This window comes from Cimex lectularius, unplaced genomic scaffold (assembly GCF_000648675.2).
Source record: "Cimex lectularius strain Harlan isolate CLEC.00 unplaced genomic scaffold, Clec_2.1 scaffold86, whole genome shotgun sequence".
NCBI lineage: Eukaryota > Metazoa > Arthropoda > Insecta > Hemiptera > Cimicidae > Cimex > Cimex lectularius.
In genome coordinates, this window is record NW_019392763.1 from 1,617,739 (window position 1) to 1,634,855 (window position 17,117).

The 17,117-nt window shown below is 34.3% G+C and overlaps 1 protein-coding gene and 1 non-coding gene across 2 annotated transcripts in view; one reads left to right on the top strand and one right to left on the bottom strand.

Annotated features, from left to right (window-relative positions):
• Positions 1-17,117, bottom strand: part of LOC106673483 (tolloid-like protein 1) — a 59,956-nt gene that overhangs the window by 22,419 nt on the left and 20,420 nt on the right. Inside the window, exon 2 of the mRNA XM_014405622.2 lies at positions 4,844-5,099. Coding sequence (XP_014261108.1) covers positions 4,844-5,099 — 256 coding nt within the window. The remainder of the gene's footprint in view (positions 1-4,843; positions 5,100-17,117) is intronic.
• On the top strand, positions 13,002-13,074 carry Trnae-uuc. The gene has a single exon. It is a non-coding gene; the product is annotated as a tRNA-Glu (tRNA).

Sequence of the window (17,117 nt, forward strand, 5' to 3'; positions counted from 1 at the left end):
TTTATAGTTTGTTGAGATTTTATAGAATGCTGTAAATAATGTTTCCGGGATCATAGAGTCAGTCCCCATTTCTAGGAATGGGGAATTTTGTTAATTATACTTGTATGCCCAAATTGTTTAGTTCCTATCCATATTAATTGTTTTTGGAACTTAAGTGAGCTTTTCCTAGCCTCTCCTAGTATAAATATTTTCAGTGGAGGCAGGTTTAGCAGAGTTTCTCGTACACTTGTAGGGGTTGTTCTCATTGCCCCTGTGATCATAGATTTGCTGTCTTTGTATGCTGCCTAATGTTTGAGTAGATGCTTTTTGTTGAGCTTTGGCCCACCAGATTAATGATCCATATGTTATTTTGGGTGTACATTAATAAACGACTTATTTAGAACTCACCCGCCCATCTCAAAAAACAAAAAGAGTATGGGCTAAAAATGAATATAGAAAAGACGTGAGAAAAGAGAAGTGGGCTGGGGTAGGGAGGGAGAGAATGAGAATGAGAGAGAGAAAGAGAGGAAGAGTGAGTAGTTTAGACAGAAAAATAAATAAATAGAAGACAAATATAGACAGCATAGAATATAGAGTAGACAGCAATTAGAAAAGAGAAAGATAGAGTGAGGAGTGAGATGTGAAAGTGAGAGAGAGAGAGAGAGAAAAAGAGAGATAGAAAAACAGAGAGAGAAAGAGAAAGAGAGAAAGGGAGAGAGAGAGAGAGAGAGGAAGAGTGTGTAATTTAGACAGAAAAAAACATAAATAAGAGACAAATGAATAGAGAACGATTGGAAAAGATACATATAGGGTGAGGAGTGAGATGTAAAAGTGAAAGAGAGAGAGAGAGAGAGAGAGAGAGAGAGAGAGAGAGAGAGAGAGAGAGTGAGAGCTGGGAGAAGGAGAGAGAGAGAGAGAGAATTATGTATATAAGAGATATAAAGAAATAGAACAAGACAGGTTACTAGGGTTATAAGCAGGGCGTCATGCTTAAAATGCAAAATAATTACATTTTTTCAGCCAATGCTAGCCAGGACCTTTTATAACATAATTGGTCAGGGGTACCGTCTGCTTAAAATCTATAAGGTTTTCATAACAAAATCAAATTCCTTTTGTTTTTACAAAAACCTACTTTTAGAGCCATGAGCTAATTTTGGCTCAAATCCTTTTCTTGGTGGACTTTGGTCTTTTGGAGTTTTGGTGTCTTCACCGGTCGGTTGGAAAACGGGTTGAAGGTTTTCCCTTTACATTTGGTTTCTAAGTGCTTCTTCTCAGCCTCATTTCCTTTGTCGACTGGAAAAGGATTTCATTTTAGAGGAATGCATTTAGTCGGACTGAGCGGACTTCCTAGCGTGTGCTTTTGTTGACAAGGTCCCACTAAATCCCTTATGCGGCGCGGAGGGATATAAATCTCCCTCCTCTCGCTCATAACTTTCCCTTTCCACAAACGTGTCGTACAACGGAAATTTGTTCGTCTCGGGGACGGGGGTGGTCGGGAATTTTTATGGAATTCCGCTGGGCAGGGGAAGAGAGACCGAGCTGAAAAATATCCTTTCTGGTTTTCCACCGTTTATCAAATCGCGCATTAAAATGCAAACCTTTTCGATCTGTCCATGATACATAGCTGTGCTTTCTACTATACAAAATATAAATTATTTAAGTCAGCACACAGTAAAGCATTTTACATTAGCGTTTTGTGGTTGAACGCTGTTATTACTCATTTTGAGCTTAGTTTCTGGACGTTAGAATTTCCGTCATATAAACTTGTTCCATTTACTTCAACAATTAAACTTTCTTCTCGGTTTCAAGTATAAATTCATTACATCTCTGCCAGAAGGAAGTGAGAAACAATCTTACACAGTCCTTGCTAGAGTTAACTCTTCATGTGGGAACACAAATGAAGACCCCAATTATCCCCGGGTGCGTAAATTTATAACAAATTAAATCATGCTTTCAGGCTACCCCTTTATCGTTAATTAAGTCCATGCCTTTCCGCACAAACAGAGTGGAAACAATCGTTGTGTTTCCCTCTCAATTAGGCCCTTTACGGCCGGTTACAATTTTCTGACAAATCACGGATATCAATTGTCGATGGACGTACTTCAAAAGCTCAATGGTTTAGACTTGTACACGAGGACTTCTCTGTCAACACGTCTGGTGAAGGGAAAACGGGAAAGTACGTTTGAAACGTATGGCTTTGGTGATTAACAAGTACTGAAACGCCTCGGGGGAGAAACGTGACGTCCAAGATTCTCCTGACCCCTTTCCTCGTGATTGTCTCTAACGTGAAAAAAAAGTCAAGCCAAATTATACGCTGGCTTTTCTTTAAGTCGGACTCGCCGGTGTGCAACACTGTGAATAACAGCTACGAATGAGCAAATATCTGAAGTTCTGATGTCGATTGTTCAATATTCACTTAAATAAAAATGATAATCGCAAAAAGAATTTGACTTATGTTTCTAACTTTGATTAATTTTCAATTGACATTTCTTTTAAACAAAATCCCATAAATATTGTGAAACATAGCATATAAGCAGGGAGAGGCAAAATAATTTTCATTTCTGCTAATTTTGATTGGATCAAATGCAAATTATTAGACTTTGTATTGCATTATAGCTTTATTCCAGTTGGCCAAAGTGTGTATATGATAGTGCTATCAAGCAGTTGAATATAACAAATTTCTATCATACGGAAAAGGTTCGAATCTTTCACCTTCAGATGCATCCTTCTGACTTGTAGCAAGAAAATTCTCCCAATTTGATTTACTTTCGTTTTTATCAAAGTATCATAGTTTTAAAATAGATACCGTTGGCTATTAGAGACCATCGATAAATGAAGCAACGCAGGGATATACGGAGGGTGGTAAGACTCTTAGCATCTGACAAGTTTAAGGTCCGTCTAAACGCGTTTCGGCACGGTCTTCAGTGAGGAACGTCCTGTCCGACTAGGGATTTTATGTAATTGGGTCCCTCTCGCAGACCAATACTCATCATCAACTTAAATGTACATGAGCTTTGTATTGTACAGTTTGTTTATTCAGATTGGACAACATATATAAATCGGTATGTCCTATCATTCTGTTGAGTATGTGCTGAAGAAAATCGCACAACGGAAAGGCTATGTAACGCCTTCTTGGCAAGTTTTTTTTCGAAAACGAATAATTTACCGCCTTTATATCTTTCATTATCTCTTTTCTCTCTGCCTTTATCGGACGCACAATCCACACAAATCTCTTTCTCTCTCACTCTCTTTCTCTTTCTCACACACTTCTCTCTTTTTTCCTTCTCATTAACACCCTCTCTCTCTCACACACTTCTTTCTTTTTTTGTTCTCATTAACTCCCTCTCTCTCTTTCACTCACTTATCTCTTTTTCAATTGTTCTCATTAACTCTCTTTTGCTCTCTCTCTCTCTCTCTCTCTCTCTCTCTCTCTCTCTCTCTCTCTCTCTCTCTCTGTCTCTCTCTCTATCTCTCTCTCTCTCTCTCTCTCTCTCTCTCTCTCTCTCTCTCTCTCTCTCTCTCTCTCTCTCTCTCTCCCTCATCAATACCGAAACATACAGCGCAAATAAAAAGCATAAAATCATTCAGAATAAAATTAGCAGTTATCTTGTTTTATATTTACTAAGTTAACTTCACATTATATACTTTTACATTAAGTTGTAAAACGTTACCAATCATTTTATTAATATTTTATTTCATTTTTAAATTGCAAAATATTGTTCGCATTCTAGAAGGTTCTTAATCTAGTTTTTAAGAATCTTACGAAAAATCTATATCTAATCTATTTTGTTTATATAAGTTGTATTATATTTACTTATTTAACTTTAACAGTACTTAGCCAAAGTCTATTTATTCTTGCGATTTTATTCAATAATAATACGCTCTGTATAAGAATATAACTTATAAGTTACTTATCTCACTTTAGTCATTTTTCCAATCGACTTTTTTCTTTCTTCTTTCTTTCTCTCGTTCGCTTTCTCACTTTTACTCTCTTCTCTTTCTTTCTCTTTAACGTCCTCTCTCTCTCTATCTATCTATCTACTTTTCTATCTATCTCTCTATCTATTCTCACCTTACTCTGTCTATCTCTTTCCCAACTGATATTTCTCTTTTTTCTTCTCTTTCTTTCATTCTTTGTGTCTATACCGCTCACTCTTTTTCTCTTATTTGCTTTCAAACTTCCTCTCTCTCTCTCTCTCTCTCTCTCTCTCTCTCTCTCTCTCTCTCTCTCTCTCTCTCTCTCTTCTGACTTTCTCTTTTCCATCTCTTTTTTCTTCTTCTGAAACTGTTAATTTGAATAAATCTAATTTATTTTAAACAGTCAGCCCCCCTACACCCTAGCTAATTATGCCTTCGTATGTGTCTTAATTAGCGTTGATGGAAAAAATAAATTGTGTATTTTCAGCTTATTCTGAATAGATGTAATGATCTATTGACTATGCCCTGAATAAATAATGCTACAAGTCTTGTCATATAAATCGTGTCTCCCTGCTTACACCCTCGCAATTTCTCAACTTTCAACTTTTGAGCTTTTGGTATATCTTTTATCTACGTAACCTATCATATCTTTCTACCTATGTCTATGTATCAATTAATCAACTAATACTATTAATTCTACAGCCCTTTATCTTTTATTCTCGATGGAATCCCTGTTTAAAATAAAAATTCCTTAGCGTAAAGAAACAATGCTGAAAATGACTCAGAAAAGGTTCCGTCATGATTTATAACTTCAATATGTTTATTATGGTCTATCAGTTATCTACTCAGACGCAGGGTCGCCCATGGAGGCGTATTGCGGCTAGACCCATCCGGATTATAGGTAAAGCAACCTGTCGTACCGCTAGAAATAGAATAATCCCAATACCTGCTCCCGGGTAGACGAAAATTCGCTTTTGTACGGATCCGCCTTCGTCTCCTGTGCCTTCTTTTAGGAATGCCGGTGTTTTTCCTTCCTGGCTTCCTCTGCAACGGCGACATACCTTCTTCCTCAACCTGGAGACCTTCGTGGAGCACTTCCTTCTTCATCCTTTCCATATCGTCAAGATAGCTCTTTCTCCTCATCTCCTCGACCTCTGAATCGTAACGTCCGTCGTGTAATGCTATATCTCCAAGAAAGCCTCCTGAAAATAATTTAAAAATATGTAACTACTTAACTTTTAACGTGTAAAACTAAGCCTACAAATTTTTTTAACACCATAGCCTTCCATCATATCAAAAATATTTTTATTTTTTAAAATTTATAGATCAATAATAATCATAAATCATAGCGAGCAATGCTGAAAAAAAAATTTAAATGGAAATTTCAATAAACTTGATATGTCTATTTGACAATAGGTAATTTTATTATGTCTTGGCTGTTAAAGTATTGAAAATAATTGATGTCTCCGAGTGATATTTTGATGCACAGAGTATAAAATAAAAGACGAGCAATTTTGATCTTCATTTCCAATTCTAATTCACCGGAAACAATGCATCCTAAGGCACAATTCCTTTAGGATACCGGATCTTTCTAGCAATAAGAAGACCCATTTTAATTAAAAACATTTCTCCCTTTGAAAAAGGTTTGTTATTTCTAGAGGAATTTAAATTAACTTTAATTGCATAAAGAGAAAAAGAAATGTTTTCCGAAAGAAAAAATATATAAAGGTGTCTAGAACAAACGTAGACAGTACAGAAGAAATGAAAACAAAGGATGTGAATTTTATTCTCCCTTCGGTATGTGGTTTCTGACCGATGTTAAATTGTGTATGAGGGATAAATTTGGCGGTCCCTAAGCCTCTGGTTAAAACAGAAACCTGCTCTCAAATTATCTCACATATTCAGCCTGTTTCAATGTCCCATCCAAACAGGGGGATACCACATTCTCTACTTAATTCCCCCATGTAGAACGGATAAATTTACAAGAGGGATTTTGACCCGAATCCCTTTCTTTTAGGGTTTGAAACTCGTGTTTCAAATTCCCGGACACCGGGCCCTCATAAAATCACTCAAGTTTTACCTTGTGTTTTTTTTTTGTTTTACGCGGGTTGAAAATGTAAACCCCCTCAAATTGGGAAAACATGGCGAGGCTACGGTCGTGGGAGCCTAAATATTAATGAAACTTTTTTGGTGGTACTAGGTTGGAAAATATTAGACCCCCTGTACGTGAGTTCTTGCAGTGGTCCCTAGGAACCAAGAAGAAAATATCTAAGCTATACTTATTATTATATTTATTATTATATCAGTCGATTCACAATGTTACCTAATACGAGGAAAAAATATACAAGATCGCATTAAATGAGATTAGATATATATGAAACGTTACAAAAACCAAAAACAGTAAGGAAGGCCGTACAAAATTTATTTCGAAAATACTTCATTTTAGACACTATTTGAAGCCCTTAAATACGATTTTTTATAACAAACAATAAAATAGACATTTTTGGTTTTGATAAGAAAATATTCGGATTCTTTTTAAGCACCATTTGAATTTTGTAAATACGAGTAATTGTAACAAACAAAAAAATACCCTTTTTTGGTTTTGGTAGGAAAAAAATTCTGATTTTTTAAGCACTATTTGAATACCGTAAATACGAATTTTGGAAACAAAGAGAAAATAGACTTTTTCGTTTTGGTAAGAAAAAAGTCGGATTTTTTTAAAACACGATTTGAATCCCGTAAATACGAATTTTGGAAACAAAGAGAAAATAGACTTTTTCGTTTTGGTAAGAAAAAAGTCGGATTTTTTTTAAGCATCATTTGAATCCCGTAAATACGAAATTGGGAAACAAACAGGAAAAAGATTTTTTCGTTTTGGTAAGAAAAAAATTCGGATTTTTTTAAGCAGCATTTGAATCCCGTAAATAGGAATTGTAACAAACAAAAAAATAGACTTTTTTGTTTTGGTAAGAAGAAATTCGGATACTTTTTAAGCACCATATGAATCCCGTAAATACGAATTATTGTAACAAACAAAAAAATAGACTTTTTTGGTTTTGGTAAGAAAAAATTCGGATTCTTTTTAACCACCATTTGAATCCCATAAATAGGAATTGTAACAAACAAAAAAATAGACTTTTTTGGTTTTGGCAAGAAAAAATTCGGATACTTTTTAAGTACTATTTGAATCCCGTAAATACGAATTATTGTAAGAAATTTAAAAAGACTTTTTTGGGTTTGATTTTTTGGGAAGATTTTTTTCCGATGTCCAGTGTTCCACATAAATATGCTTAGCTCCTGTGGAATTTTATCCAATTTCCACGGTATTATAATCGTTAGATAAATGAATCTTTCAATCTATGTCAGTTACTTATTCAGAAATCGTAAGATGCGGTCTGGTGTGATGTAGGTTTCAGAAAAACATTTTCTTTTACGTGCCAACGTTTCGATCTTTATTGAGATCATCTTCAGGGCTCAAAGTGTTTGTATTCTGTGTAATTGTGCCATTCGGCACTCTCTACACGACACGCAAGAATGGCACAATTTCACAGAAGACAAACACTTTGAGCCCTGAAGATGATCTCAATAAAGATCGAAACGTTGCACGATAAAGAAAATATTTTTCTGAAACCTACATCACACCAGACCGCATCTCACGATTTCTGAATAATTATCGATTAACGGTCACTAATCACCACACATATGTCAGTTACATTCACATTTTGTCATTACATGGGCAAAAATCTATTTAAATGAGATTAGATAAATAAAAAGTTACACGGAGCAACCTGAGTTGCAACAGCCAGATCGACACTGAGTAAATTGACGTAAGATCAGATTAACTGATAAGATAGGATGTATCTAGGAGAAGAATATCAATTATGAACAGCCAAGAAGACGTATCATTGATTTTAAACAGAAACTTATCTCAATGCGTTTCATTCACATTCACATAAATCTCAATTTAGCGAATAATAATCAATTAATCTGGGTTGAATTGTGGTCATTTAGGTCAATGAGGTCTCTATATTTTTTTTAAGAAGTAAGTAGAATTTTTTCTAGGTCTAATTGAGATTTGTGGTTTGAACTGTTGAAGTTTGTAAAATTTATTATTTTTTGTTTTTTTAAATACAAGGAATCGATCGACCATATTAGACGTATTTTATGATAAAACCATCCAGACGAATAAGACTAAAAAATATCACTTATCTGTTAAAAATTAGATGTAACCCTTTATCTCTTGGGCTATTATTAGTCAATCCGGATACGAAGACTATTTAATATTTCGTTAAACTATCCCACCCCAAGAATAGAATTTGTACCGAAATAAAAAAATTTAATAATGTGCAAGCTGGACCCTTGTGGCACAACGATTCACGATTTGCCAAATTATCTCAAAAAGATGCATTACCAATTATTCTCGAATTTCTTGAAAGAACAAGAAACTAAATAATAACGAGTGTAAAGAAATAAAAAAAGATCCCACCTTAAAATTAAAAACTATAGTTCAAACAGCCATAAAAAATAGTGACTTTTTATTCTCAGATGACCAATATGCAGTTAAACAACTCAACGAACCCGAAACCCCCAATGTTATACGGTACAGTCAAAATTCACAAGGAAAACAAACCTATAAGACCAGTAGTGTCCTTTTATAATTCCCCATGCCATAAACTTGCAATTGCAATTGATAAAATAACTAAAACACACCAATTTCAAACCTACATTCGGTATTAACAATTCTTTAGAATTGATAAAAAAATTAAATAACATCAATATACCCAACAACTGTGTTTCAATGGTTGAAGCTCTTCTATGGTCACATTATACATCCCAAAACATTTCCTCCTGCGTGCTATTGTAGCTCCTCAGTTTGTTAGTAGATGTGTTGGTTCTCCCCTGCCTCTTTGCAGAATCTGCATGTGCCATTTTGGATTATTCCAATCTTCTTTAAGTGGCCATTTAACTGGCAGTGCCCTGTTAGGAATCCTATTAGGATTCGCAGTTATTCCTGCTTCCTTTGGCACATTCTTTTCTTCCGAAATTGGTTAGAAGATTCTTGGATTGTCTGTGTCCAATGGGTGAATTCCATAGTTCTCTCATTTTCTTTTTGTCCTTGTGTCTGAGATACTCGTTAATAGTGTGGGATCCTACGCCACAGAAGGGTTCAGATCCTGTCAGTGGTGTAGCAGTTCTTGCCTTGCTTGTCCGCTTTCTCGTTGCCTTATACTCCCATGTGTCCTGGGACCCTGCAAAGGCTGACTTATTCTACGTACCTAGCAAGTTTATTTATTTAGAAATCGTGAGATGCGGTCTGGAGTGATGTAGGTTTCAGAAAAACATTTTCTTTATCGTGCCAACGTTTCGATCTTTATTGAGATCATCTTCACAGCTCAAAGTGTTTGCCTTCTGCGTAATTGTGCCATTCTTGGGCACTCTCGACACGACACGCAAGAATGGCACAATTACACAGAAGACAAACACTTTGAGCCCTGAAGATGATCTCAATAAAGATCGAAACGTTTGCACGATAAAGAAAATGTTTTTCTGAAACCTACATCACACCAGACCGCATCTCACGATTTCTCAATAATTATCGATTAACGGTCACTAATCACCACACGTACCTAGTAAGTTTAGTTTGGTTTTGCAGTTCAGCACCATCCTTTAACTAATGATATTTGAGCTTAGTGCTTTGATGGATGTGTGGCCATCTGACATGATAGCTATATCCTTGTTTTTGTACCCTTTACTTAGGTTAAGTTGGGTACATCTTTCGATTGCATGAATCTCAGCTTGGAAGATACTGGTGTATTTTCCCAAGGGTTCTGAGTATTTGGTTCCAGGTTCAAACACTCCTGCCCCTGTACCTTGTGTTTTAGATCCATCTGTGTACCAAAGGATGGTGCCTCTCGTTCCTATTCTTTTTTAGTACCTAGGTTTATTCGGAAGTTTTGGTTAAATTCAAACATCCTGTTCATGTCGTCTCTTGGAGCCATGAGTAATGGATGGTCTTTCCATAGTTTGTTGCTATCTCTCCATTTTAGTTTTATTCCCGTTGGAGGTTTCTCTTTGGGTAAAATTAATTATGGTTTTCTGCGCTGTCCATATTACCATGTGGTGTAGGTGGATTAATCCCAGTACTTTTTCCATGCTAATTGTAGGACATGTTCTCATTGCTCCTGTTATGCAGATGCATGCAAGTCTTTGTATTTGACGTTACTAATTTATTCACAAATATTCATATTGCAGAATGTACTAAACTCATAAAACAAAAACTTACGAAGAATGCTATTAAAGAATTTGTAAAAAATGATATAATAGACCTCTTAAATATATGCCTACTATCTAATTATTGTAAATTCAATAATAAATTTTACGAAATGAAAGGGTTACCAATGTCTTCATTATCCCTACTTTGTGCGGAAATATTCATGGATAATTTCGAAAAAAATCTTTTCAAATCAAACAACAAATTAATTAAATCTGTTCATTTTTTGGAAAGGCTATGTAGACGATATTGTATGCATACGGTCGGGAACATTTGAGGATCTCAAAGAATTCCTCCAATTAATTAATTCTCTACACCGTAATATAAATTTTACATTGGAAATTAATAAAGGTGGTTGTTTGAAATTTTCAGAATGTGTCCACAATAAACAACCTCATTGAAATAGAAGTATATAGAAAATCCATAAGTACAGACACAATGAAACCGAATTTTTCTAACCCGTGGACCAAAAAGTTACGGGTTTCATTTGGTCCATAGACCGTATGTTAAAACTCTCATTAACACTTGCTAACTATAAAAACGAATCAGAAACTATTAAAACCTTAGCAAAAAACAATGGATATCTAGAAATATTTATTGATAGGTTGCTAGTTAAAAGAACAAAAAAATTAACTTTAAAAGAATCAACAATAGGATCAGCCACCCCATCATAAATGAATCATTAGGTTTGCCATTGTTTGCCATACATTGGTGAATTATCGGAAAAAGTTAGTAAAATTTTTAAACAAGAAGGTTTTAGAATAGCTTTTAGAAGTACGGGTTCACTTAAAAATATCCCCTCAAAACCTAAAGACAAGGGGCAAAAAGGGAGGTTTACCAACTTAATTGTAATGATTGTGATATTAAATATATAGGACAAGGTGGTAGAGAAATAAAAACGAGAGTAAAAGAACACTTGATTAAATCGAATAAATTTTCGGAATTTAAGGACCATCTAAAAGAAACAAAACATTCAATTCAAATTTAAATCCAACAGGGTTACATAGGTTTTTAGTTGAGATAAAAAAAAGTCAGTGTCACAAGCGGGATTCGAACTCACGACCTTCGTTAAAAGTTAAAATGAAGTATACTTCACGAAACCTCTCCGTGGCCATTTGAAAAATGGCAAAAAGGAGGGAAAATCCAAAAGGTGGGGTTGAGATGGGAAGTTGGTGTCAGAGTGGATCGAGGGTCGTGGGTTCGAATCCCGCTCGTAAAACTGACTTTTTTATCTCAACTAAAAACCTTAATTAATTTAAAAACATTAATTGGTCAAGCAGACCACGAAAACTAGTGAATTTAAGTGTTACATAGTTTCAACAAATGGAGAGAACTAGATTGGTTTGAGAAATTTGAAATTAAAAAATGTAAAATTGAACATGGAGATAAATGCATTAATAATCATACTAGATTGTGATCTACCCTCCTCCCATTTTAAACATGTACGTAAATAATATTAAACGTCCAAATAATTTAATTGATATCAATTTTATCATAATTTACTAATCTATTATTAAGGTATTATTCTAACTTAATTTTTATCTTTTATTTTTAATCACAAATTTATAATTAATTTCTTACAGTATTTACTAATATAATATTTACTTGTGTTATATTTCTCGCTTTTCGCACGTTCAAAATTGAGCGGCATTAAAAACTAGCTTCTCATTGGAAGCTCGAAATCCAATTCCACTCCAATCCACTTACTGTGAGTAGGTACTATCTTTTTAAAAGGATTAAAAAGGATCAAGAAACTTTTGGTCGTTTTTGCCTTTTATTAACTGTATGACAAAATTTCGACTTGGATTTTTTCTTTTTTCTCCTGGTTGTTTAATAATCAGTTTTTTTGTAAAGGAATAATATGCCGAAGTGGTAAAATGGAAGGCAGAGTGCTTGAAGGGTGCTGTTGCGATAAGACATGTCATATAACAGGCGTCATTTAATGTTTGAAAATTTTCAGCATATTCTCCACCTTTATCAATAAAAAGGGATCGCATTGTTTTAACAAATGATTGCCAATTTACTATTGACTACAGATTAAATTTTCGATTCGATTTAATTGTAATCACCGACCACCTTAAATTGGGCTTATGGTATTTGTTAAGCCACAATCCAATTTATCAAATCCACCCCTAATTAAGATTTCAAGAATAGCAATTATTCAAATGAGTCGGGGAGCAGCGAAATGAATCATCTGGTCTTTCCCTTATGCATTCTAGTAGCTCATTGCCCAACTTAGCGTGGATTTCCATGTGAGATCAGGCTAATCTTCTTGAACGTGATTCATTCTAAAAAAAGCAATTTCTTGGTAAATCTAGGTTTAGAGAGAAAAAATGTAATGCACTGGAGGTTATTAGATCATTCCTCTTTTTCAGCTATATTAAATTTTTATTTGATTTTTTTTATAATCCATTGTTTGCATAGCTCAAGACATATCACTTTTTTTTATATTATTTATTATTATTTTTATTAATAACTGCATCTAGCATGGGACCTGTAAAAAAGTTTAATCCACTAGCTTCTCGGACAACGGAGCCAAGATTAAAAATATGGTGTTGCGTGTACAATTTTTGAGAAAAAGTCATATTCTAAGTGATGAAAAATTGTATAGTGCAGAAAAATCAAGAGGGTCGAACACTTCGATTTTTCTAGTTGAAATAGGAAAAGAGACTGACAAAAAAATCCTCATAAGCTCCGACAGCCAAGCATTCCTAAAAACCACCATTTGTCGCCGAGAATCAAATAGATTACACGACATTTGAAAAATGGCAAAAAGGAGGGAAAATTCAAAAGGTGGGGTTGAGATAGGAAGTTAGTGTCCGAGTGGATCGATGTCACGATAGCTCAAGTGGTAGAGCAGCGGCGTTTCTAGCCGAAGATCGTGGGTTCGAATCCCGCTCGTGACGCTGAATTTTTTATCTCAACTAAAAACCTTAATTAATTGAAATATATTAATTGATCAAGCAGACCACTCAAACTAGTGAATTCCTAAAAATATTATCACGAAAAACGGTCACATCCAAAATAGCCGAAGAAGGTGTTCAATACATCCAAAACGTGGGAAGTAACAACCTATCTTAGGTGCCAGGATACAAGGAGTTTTGGGCAATAAAAATCAAACAATCTCAAAAAGGATTTGCAATTCCAAATATAGGTCATAACAAGATCAAACTAAACTTTTCTATCTCAAAATGAAACACGAAACAACATGAGAAAAGGACGAACTCTAGATGTGCCAGACAGTAAACTTATGGTAGACGAACCCCCTAAAAAAAGGAAAAATTTGCAGTGCTTGGGAAATAAAGCCCTTCCTAGTATCATCATGTCACCTTGTTTAATACCTGACGAACCTCACAAATAACTGAAGATAATAAAAATTAGCCTAAAACAGCAAGGAAAGATAACTAATAAAATAACAGGAGTCAATAACCTACAATTTTTTAAAGGAAGGATAGAATCAATTGAACTGATTTAAACCGCCAGGAAAACAAACATCTGCAGTGCTTGAGGTATACCAAAAACCTGCTTACTAGTATCCACATCTCACCCAACTTATATCCCTGCACAACAAAACCCAATAATGAAAATGGCATAAAGTCTGACAGACCAAAACAGCAATTATAGGTAGAATAAAATTATCAGAAACAATAAGTATAGGATCATCTCATCTTGCACACCTCAACCTGGAAAAAGAGTTGCAATAATGACCTATTACTTTTTAAAAGAAATCAATTGAACTGATTTAAACAGGAAAAAGGCAATAGGCCAAACAATTGCAGTGTTTGGGGGGATACCAAAACCCTGCTTTGCAGTATCATCAGCATCATCTCACCTTGGTTATCACTGACGAAGCTCATGATAAAATGAAGATAAGAACAGCGATGACAGTCTTAAAAGAAGGATCTCAGTATTCTCATCATCATCGCAAGCTAGGGGAAGTTTTGCTGCGCTACGGAGTGATAGGTAAACAGTGGCATGTGTCTCTGACCAACCTCATGACAAACATACCACCGAGATGTTTTAAAAATAATCGGAAATTAAATTCATGATACAGGACAACGTCCTGCACATTGACCATGTATTCCATACAGTCTTAGACAGGTAGGAAGGAGTGAGCGTCTTTTCTCTCCCTGCTTATATCCCTGACATCTTTCCATCTAGCAATAGTTTTTTCCAGTTAATATTACCAATTTTTGAAAGGGCTGATTATTCTTTTCAGAAAAGTATAATTATCCAACGAAGATTTAAATAAAACCTTTACGCGAACTTTTGTAACAATTTTGTTCATTAACGGAAATAATTTCAAGCTCATACTTAATTTGGAAAAACCGTATGTTGTAATTGTAAAGTACAATATATCAAAAATTAATTCTGGAAATTTCCAGGGCTAATGAAGTTGTTATATTAAACAAGCCTTTCGGACTACATTTAACCACTTCATTACCTACATTTTCACACGGAAATTCACCCGAATACCTGGAATATTGTATCCAACTTGTGTATTCCATTAATTAATGTGTTATTTTACGCAATACAAATATGGAATAATTTATTGAGAAGTGAGAAAGTTTTTTACTCTCTTGTTTGATTTTACATAAAAAATGCGCACTCTGTAAATACTGTATATAATTTTTTTTAATAAATAATTTTAACTAAAATATTTATCAGCAGATTTTTCTAATTGGTTCCATTACGACAAAGCAACAAAGTTCATGAATTATGATTGCTACAACTTTAAAAACGATATTTTTGTATATAAAGCGGTTAGTATTGTGTGAAAACATTTTATTTGAATTATATGCCATTCGATGCAGATGCTATTTATGTTCTATAGGCTATTTAAAGTGAACCGAGGGCATAGCCCATTTTATAATAGTATTGAACGTCTGAGGTATTGTACACGTTATTTCCATATGCCAGGCCTGAGCTTGTATTTAACAATAAAATTTACAAATAACAAAACCCAAACAAATAGAACTGTCATTGTTTAGTGAAATTGATTAATGAAAATTTAATCCGAGTGGAAGTTTTATTATAAACGGAACACAAATTCTTTTGGACGTGTCCTTCCTTGTCCTTTCTCTCATACTCTCTCTCTCTCTCTCTCTCTCTCTATATATATATATATATATTTATATTTATTTATTTATTTATTTATTTATTTAATTGTATGTATTTATCTAATAATATGTCTCTTCATCAGGTACGCATTCATATTTTATATTTTCTTTCTCTTTCACTATTTCTTTTTTCTCTACAGCTTGCGCCATTTATCTACATAACTATATGTCTATCCATCTATCTAAGTTTCTATATATCTATCTGTATATCTATCTATCTACTTATCTATCAATCAATCCCTCTATATTATGCGAGCAACTTCATACACATTCAAGTCTCTTTCTCTATTAATATCTCATTTTTCTTTTTTTTTCTCTATCGGTTTTTCTGCATGTGTCTGTATTTCTTTCTCATTCTCCCCCCTCTCTCGCACTCTCACTTCTCTCTTTCTTTCGTTCTCTTTAACTCTCTCTCTCACTCTCTCTCTCTCTCTCACTCACTCACTCACTCACTTCTCTCTTTCTTTTGTTTTCATTAACTATCTCTCTCTTTCTCCCTTCTATCTTTCTTTCGTTTTCATTAACACCTTCCCTCTTTCTCTCTCTCTCTCTCTCTCTCACTCTCTCTCTCTCTCTCTTTCACTTTCGCTACCTCTCTCTCTTATAATATATGTTTAACTCTATTTCTAGATGTAATCATTTATCTATCAATATATCTCTTTTTATCAGACATGCATTCATATTTTCTTTCTGGTTGACTATCACTTTTTTTTCTTTATCGCTTGCGCTCATTATCTATATAACTATGTATCTATCCATCTAACTTCAATTCTATATATCTGTGTTTTTATCTACCGATCTAATCGATCTATTTATCCCATCGTAACAGTGTGAAAAGCTAAGCAAATAAAAACAAACGATCTATTTATCTATCAATCTATTCATATTTATTACGGGGGCAACCTCATCCTCATTCAAATTTCTTTCTTTCGTTCTCATTCTCTCTCTCTCTCTCACTCTCACTGTCTTTTTCTTTCTTTCTTTCTCTCACTCTCACTGTCTTTTTCTTTCTTTCTTTCTCTCTCTCTCACTGTCTTTTTCTTTCTTTCTTTCTTTCTCTCTCTCTCTCTCTCTCTCTCTCTCTCCTCTCTCCTCTCTCTTTCCCTCTTCCTTTTGCTCGTTAAATATAAGAAAGGTCCATGAGACTTAATTTTTCGAGCTTGTATAAATAAAATGTTCAACCCAATTCAATTCCTCTTTTCTCCTTTCTCACTCTTTCTTTCTTACTCAATTTTTTACTCTCTTTACCGCTCCCTGCATATATTATTTAAATCAGTATACAGTTTATTTAATCTAAGCTAAACGCTTGTCTCAAAAATCGCTACTCTCCCTGAAATTCAATTCTATTTTATAACCTGAGGAAATTTTCTTAATTTTCAATTACAAATAGTATACTAGGATATATTAATTACACACAGTTTGCCATTTAATGTTTAGAAAGTGTACAGTTTGTTTGATTAAAAATTTAAATATGTAGTTGCCATTATGCTGTATGAACAGACGCGTTTTAAAATTTATTCGGGGATGTTTGACAGAAAAATTTGATATAACCTTATTTGTCAAAGAATTGTGATGTTTATCTTCCTTTATCGTGGAGAATATCAGATTTGCATCAACAAAGGAAAATCAGCTCATAATGGAAATCGAGTTATCCTTTGCCGTACATGAGGATCTGATTTAAAAATACGGGAGTGATGAAGGATTCCTTTTTTTAAAAAAGGAATTTTTCTTCGCGACAAGTAACAATCTTGAAATTTCTCATATCACTTTCACGCTTTGCCGAACACCGACGAACAATTATTATTTTATGGTGTAAAAAAGATGGTAAG